This window comes from Equus asinus, chromosome 15 (genome assembly GCF_041296235.1).
Source record: "Equus asinus isolate D_3611 breed Donkey chromosome 15, EquAss-T2T_v2, whole genome shotgun sequence".
In the NCBI taxonomy this organism is placed as follows: domain Eukaryota; kingdom Metazoa; phylum Chordata; class Mammalia; order Perissodactyla; family Equidae; genus Equus; species Equus asinus.
Window position 1 is genome coordinate 26,569,028 of NC_091804.1, and position 6,801 is coordinate 26,575,828.

Sequence of the window (6,801 nt, forward strand, 5' to 3'; positions counted from 1 at the left end):
GAAGGTGATATTAATATGACCCAAAATTAGAAGATGCCCTTTAAAAACTCACAGCTAAGAATAGAGCAGAGAAATTTAGTAGGAGCAGAATATTAGATATTAGAGCAGAAAATTGTTTCTTACTATTAAAGTGGTATACTTAAAACCTTTTGATAAGAGACCTATGGCCCACAAAGTCTAAAATATTTATTATCTAGCCCTTTACAGAAAAAGTTTGCTGACCACTGATGCAAATTAGGGTGGATGGGAGAGCATGAGAGGACTAAAATTTTACTGAGTACCTGCTGAGCATCAGGCCCTGTGCTATATATGTGCTTGTTTTTTCTTTTCTCTACTCTGAGAGTTAAGTATGGTTATTCCCGTTTTACCAAAGAAGAAAGCAAGAGTCAGAACGGTAAAAGTGCTTGCCCAAAGGCTCAGTGACAGAGCTGAGATGTCAACTCAATTTTGCACGACTTTCAAACCAGTGTTGTTATATACTACACTGCCTATATGATTCCTTGTGTATTTCCTTTTCTCAAGCTAACAATTCTTACTTTTAGTTTTAACCGCCTGGACCTGCCACCCTACAAGAGCTATGAGCAACTGAAGGAAAAGCTGTTATTTGCCATTGAAGAAACTGAAGGATTTGGACAAGAGTAACTTCTGAGAACTTACACCACTGAAGGACAAGAACTTATTTGCAATGTTTGTCCTTTTCCTTCTCTGCCTATTGCACATCTTGTTGTAAACTTGGACTGTGACTGTTTAGAGAGTTATCTGAGTGTAAGTAAATTAATGTTATCATTGAGATTTATCTTCCAGTGATTTGGGATTTCTACTCAGTGTTTCCAGAAATCAGATCTGCAAATGACTAGTCAAAACCTTACTTAACATGAGATTTAACAGCAGTGAAATCTGCCTTGTCTTACTCCACTAGATTCTTTCCTTAACAACAGTTTTGTATATGTGTGTCAAAAGTCTCACCTGGGAGTAAGTTTTTTTCTTTCAGAGATTCTGCAGATATGCAGGGAAGTCCCATGGTAACTGAAATATGCAAGATCTTCCTATTAAGCCTCTTGGTAAGAGGTATTTGTTAAAAGTACAAGCTTAGCCCAGCTTCGGGGGATGTGAGCGAATTTCTGGTTTGTGCTCTCCCTCTCATTTCAGTCTGGCCTGTCGTTTTTCCTTTCCGGAGCATGAATCCATGCATCATTTTGATGTTATCCCTGCAAAGTGATGGCAAGACTCTTGTATCTCTCTACAGAGTAGTTTTATTAATTTGAATTCAGGGAGAAGTTGGTCCCAGCCTGCAAGTGACTTCATAAGTCTCTTCATTTGGAAGTTTGATTGTTTTAATTGCCTTGCAAATACTAAACTTTATAAACAATATTAACACTATGATTCCTTCACTGACGTTTATAAAAGTTAACCTAGAATTGGAATGAATTTAGCTGAATTCATCGAAGGCCATCATTGACAATTTCTGTATGTTCCTATATACAAGTTTCATCTTTATAATTTTAGCATAATCCAACAAGTTCAGTTATATTATTGTTAAGGAGTTCAAGTTTTAACTAGATGCTTTCTAGTCCCAATAGAGGTCAATGAAACATCCTCTAAAATTATATTTCCATTAGGGAGGGAGAGCTATGGTACTGGCTAAAAACAAAGGAGTAAAACATTTACTAGCCATTCATTTCTAGTAACCACAGAAATGTATTCTTTCTGTGAATTAAAAGTCTTCAAATTTATCATTTCTCAGAAACATACTGGAGTAGTCACATTGTGCTGAATTGGATGTTCTCTTCACCTCTAAAAATTTTAACAGACTGTTCCCATAACGATTTAATTTTAGGCTGCTCTGTTAGTAACCAATTAATGCACTTTGCACTTCTATATAGTTAATTCTTTTAACTTGGCCTAGCCTAGACTCTGTCAAGATGGCTGATGTCAGAGGTTTGACTTTATGGACAGTGGGATGAAGCCTAAGCCATCGGAGTCCTATCATAGCTGAACCCTGAGGACAGCCTCATAACTCGTGAAGCAGGGACTCTGGCAGGTTTCAGTAGCATAGAATGAACAGTAGCATTGAGCCAAAAATAAGCAGAGAGTAGCAAACCCCTGTTCCATATGGAAAGAAAATGTTTTTTTGTCCCTAACTACTCTTCCTTTTACACCCTGGAACAACAATAAAAACATTTTTAAACTTGTGTATCTGTATTCTAAAACACTGCCATCATAAAGTAGACTTATGTGAGTGAAAGGGTTGCCTCATGTCAGTGTAAAGGGGGAGATTAGGCTCTCCCCAACCCTATATTTTTTTTTTATTCCACATACTCCAGGAAAATGTTGTATGGTCTCTAAATGCCCTAGTTTTCAAAGTAGGGACTCTCTGCCTTTTTGTTGGTAGGGGAAAAAAGCGCTATTGCTTTGTCTTACAGAGCGAATGTCTGCTAACTACCCATTCATTATATGTCTGAACTTTGGTAATGGCTATGGAGATTAAGCCTTCTGTAAAGACTTCCTATTGAGGTGAATTCTCATATTGAAATGTAGTTACCTACAATATTTACTAGAGATTTATGAGATTAAATTAAGAGATAATGTAAGAAAGTAGACTTTTTTTGTTCTACATAATGCTTGATGATTCATTTAGGGACCTAGAAATATTGTGTGAAAATGTATAAATATCACCCAAAAGGCTTTCTGCCCTATATTTTTAAAATACAGAATAGTTATATTTGAAGTAGCCCTGGCCCTAGTTCTATAGGGCTTGGCTATTTAATATTTTTATGGAAGAAACTTTAGTTCTGGGAAAGGTAAATGCTTGTATATATTTTTGCAGCCTGGGATCTCCCTTACTCCATTTCTTCCTTTAATTTAAGTGGCCACATGTATATGTCTTCCCTGCTGTGTTAGGAAAATGGGGGCTGGATATCCCAAGAATCAGAGGTTATATAAAAATACTGCAAATAGACAGCAGACATAAATATCTACCAAATGCTATCTTAAATTTTGGTCCAAACTGAACATTTGGAAATAGATTTATTGTAAGTGTTTAATTAGAGTGATTTCTTAAATCTGAACTAAATTGCTTTTAGAATCCTTTTTCTTTGTAAGCATTGTAAATGCTAATAAATCCTGTTAATTTTTTTACTGCATGTTATGTTGAAATAAAAACAAAGTAAAATGAGCAATTGCCTTATTCTTCTGCTCTTTTGGGAGGTTGGGGAAGTCAGCATTTCACAGCCTGGGTCAGGAGGGAAGGGCCTCACTTGTTTCATCAGATAGAGTGGTTTAAAACTGATCCAGCAGCTTCTAATAAAGAATTCCTGCTCTTGCCTTTTATGATCTTATATCAGAGTGCAGAAGAATCTAATTTCATAAGACTTACAATAACTCTATTTAAAATTCAGATACTAATTTTTCATCAAGAGATTGACATACCAATGTCAATTCATCAAATTTTAGTGAAACATGACTCACCTGTCCACAGAGGTCTCATCCTAAATGAACTATTTCAGTTAAACCCATTCCGCCACTTCTTACTTATCTGGTTAATAATCTGAATTGTTAGCAGGGATGACTCATGGAATTAGACTTCTCTTTTTATATCCCTCCTTATTTTGAATGTAATTCCATCCTTCTAAACTCCTTTAGGTTAACTACTTCTATTTAATATTGTTGGTATCTCCAGCCCCCCTCATTTTCTTGTTTTTCTTTTGGAATTATTGACAGAATTATTTGTATATATGCTATGCTTTCATTAACTAAAAATGGAATGGCAGCACTGGATTGTTTATTACTGTATTGGAGTTCCTTTGTTTTCTTGAACTGTAATTTCAAATACTCAGGTAACTCTACAAGTACCACAGGGAGTCAAGTGCTCTTATAAAAGTCCTTCAGGGGGCTGCCTCAGTTGCATTTCCTTAAAAGATGTAATGGAAGACTGTGTTTATAATTAAACTTTTTTGGTCCTTCATTTGCACATTTTTCTGTTAGTCTTGAGTAAGAAGGTTTGCCCTGCCTGCAGAAAAGCCGTCTATATGACCGGGGTGCATAGATTTCTGCGTCTCTGCTTTTGTAAGTGGGCAAGTTACAGCCTCTCTGTAGTGATGAGTAGAAAAAAACTAGGAACACCCACTGAGATGAGATTGGATTTGGCACCTATGTTGAAGACAACTGAGATGAAGACATCTGCTTTTCTGAGACAACTAAAGATGCTCTAAGACAGGACCCCAGCCATGGGTGCTAAGTAGAGAACCACCAGCTAGCTGCCAAGACTTACTGTTCTCAATAAGCTGTCCTGCTCACTAGCTTCAGTAGACTTTTATTAGGAAACCAATGATCACGCTCTCATTTAAAATAGGACCAGTGAAGAGAGGCTGAGAAGTGGGATTTTTTCTAATATGCCAATCTAACAGTGACTGGAGGACAAAAACTGCAGGTCCTTCCCAGGTCTTAAAAATAGACCCTGTCCTATTTAATCTATCCCGTATAAGCAGCTAGAAAGCTCTAGCTTCAATGTGGCTAAGAAAAAGGGGGAAGATATGTCCCTGTCAGCATGAGGAAATCTTTCATGGGAAAATCAGTAGTAATTCTTACTGACCGTTTGACTCTCTGGCCCCAAACCCTACAAAGCATCAAACTGGGACTCAGCTGTGGCTGGCTGACTGCTATTCTCCACACTTTTAGGAAGAGTGTCTCACATGTTCTGAAACTCCAGAACAGAAACTTCTGTCACCCCTAGCCCATTTCAGTTGTCAATTCCTATGTGTCTGTAGGGTTCCTTTGTGGTCTGGACATTTCGGGGGAGGATCTAGGGAAATCTTCCTGGTTGGCAAGGAGAGGAGGGTCTTAAGTGGAGACCACAGGAAGACAATATTGGTCAATGAACAAGCAAAGATGCTGTGGGCAAGAGGGTTTCCTCAAAGCCCCCCAAAGGGAAGGCCCTTAAGAATTTGCAGTCACACCTGCAGATAACTGAAGATCCATACCGTTATTTTTCCTCATTTCTAATTCAGACCTGCTTTTCTATTTGTCTTCCCTATTCTAGCAACCACCGCCACACCTATATTCACTTAGTCCTAGGACAACTGTCAACATTTATTACTATGTCCCAAACACTGTTAGATATGGTACATGCACTGTCATTTAGTCTTCCTGGCCACTCTTACAGAAGGATGATTATCTCTATTTTACAGATAAGAAAATAGAGGCTCAAATTGATGGAGTAACTTGAAGTGTCCACAGGTATTGTGGCAAGAGTGCAAATAGGAATTCAGGACTGTCTGACTCTAAAACCTGTGTTCTTAAACATTGTGCTGTACTGCTAACTCACCACAACCCTGCGAGTCTTCCATGGTCAATTCAGGTGTTCTATCTAATTGGTCTCCAAATCGTGTCAAATCTATCTTCACAACTTCTTTTGAATCACTTCTCTCACAGCTGTCCCCATTGCCACAGCCCACATCCTTCATCCCTACTCTGGTTGACTAGCAGCCTCTTGTCATTGCTTCCATTCTTCTCCCTCCAGTCCATCTGTGCTGCCTCAGAATGATCTGTGAGACCTCAGTCTCATGCTTCTCCCCTCAAAATCTTACAGTGCTTCCTCCCTTACCACGGAATAAACTCCAAAACTCATAAGCCTGCCATTCAAGGCCCTAACTGTCTCCAACTCCTTCTTCCCCATCATTCTGGCTCCAGTCATTTGAACTATTGGCCATTCTCTTTTTTGCTTCTGTGATTGTGATCATGTTAAATCCTTTCACCTCTCTCAGTCTGGTTCTCCATACGTAAGATGGTGGTGAAGATCCCTCAGGTGCTTATCTTCCAGGATTTCTTGAGGTACAGTCACTACAGCCCTTCTTCGTCTTGCTAAATGCTTTCCTAATGTTTCCAGTATTCAATACTCATTTCTTTGTAGCCAATCCTTTTTTATTTATTTATTTAAATTTTTTTTTAAGGAAGATTAGCCCTGAGCTAACTACCGCCAATCCTCCTCTTTTTGCTGAGGAAGACTGGCCCTAAGCTAACATCCATGCCTATCTTCCTCTACATTATACGTGGGATGCCTGCCACAGCATGGCATTTACCAAGTGGTGCCATGTCCACACCTGGGATCCGAACAGGCGAACCCCAGGCCACCGAGAAGCGGAACGTGCGAACTTAACCGTTGCACCACTGGGCAGGCCCCTCCAATCCTTTTTTAAAAACTTTACTTTGAAATAATTTTAGACTTATGGAGGTGTTGCAAAGATAGTACAGAGAACTCCTGCATACCCTTCACCAAGCTTTCCCCAGTGTTAACATCCCATATAACTTGATACAAAACTAATAACTTGACATTAGTAAAATAACACTAAACTACAGCCCTTATTCAGATTTCTCCAGTTTTTCCAATGTCGTTTTTCTGTTTCCTCTAGTCTGCGACAGGTCTTCATTCATTCCTTGTCTTTCATGACCTTGATATATTTTGAAGAATCCAGGTCAAGTACCTTGTAGAATGTCTCTCAAATTTGGTTTAATGTTTTCTCGTGGTTAAGGCCATATATTTTTGTGGAAAAATACCACAGTGGTGATGTGCCCTTAGTGCAAGGTATCAGTGAGCACACATCAGTATATCCTATTACCAGTATTGTTAACCTTGATCCTGTTGTTAAGATGGTATCTGCCAGGTTTCCTCACTGTAAAGTCACTATCCAACCCTTGTAACATGCAGACATTCCTGGAAGGAGCACCAAATCCTTCCCCAATTAAAAGAGGCTACAGTGGAATGAAAATTTGGAGTTTGATCACCTGCGTTGAATTCAACAAGCT

General features: G+C 38.7%; 1 protein-coding gene across 10 annotated transcripts in view; it reads left to right on the forward strand.

Moving 5' to 3' along the window:
* Window positions 1-3,175, forward strand: part of ITCH (itchy E3 ubiquitin protein ligase) — a 122,977-nt gene extending 119,802 nt beyond the window's left edge. For all 10 annotated transcript variants that reach the window (XM_014831479.3, XM_014831480.3, XM_014831482.3 and 7 more), the window contains one exon: window positions 543-3,175. In XM_014831479.3, coding sequence (XP_014686965.1) covers window positions 543-642 — 100 coding nt within the window. In that variant the 3' untranslated portion in view covers window positions 643-3,175. The remainder of the gene's footprint in view (window positions 1-542) is intronic.
* Window positions 3,176-6,801: the final 3,626 nt, after the last annotated feature.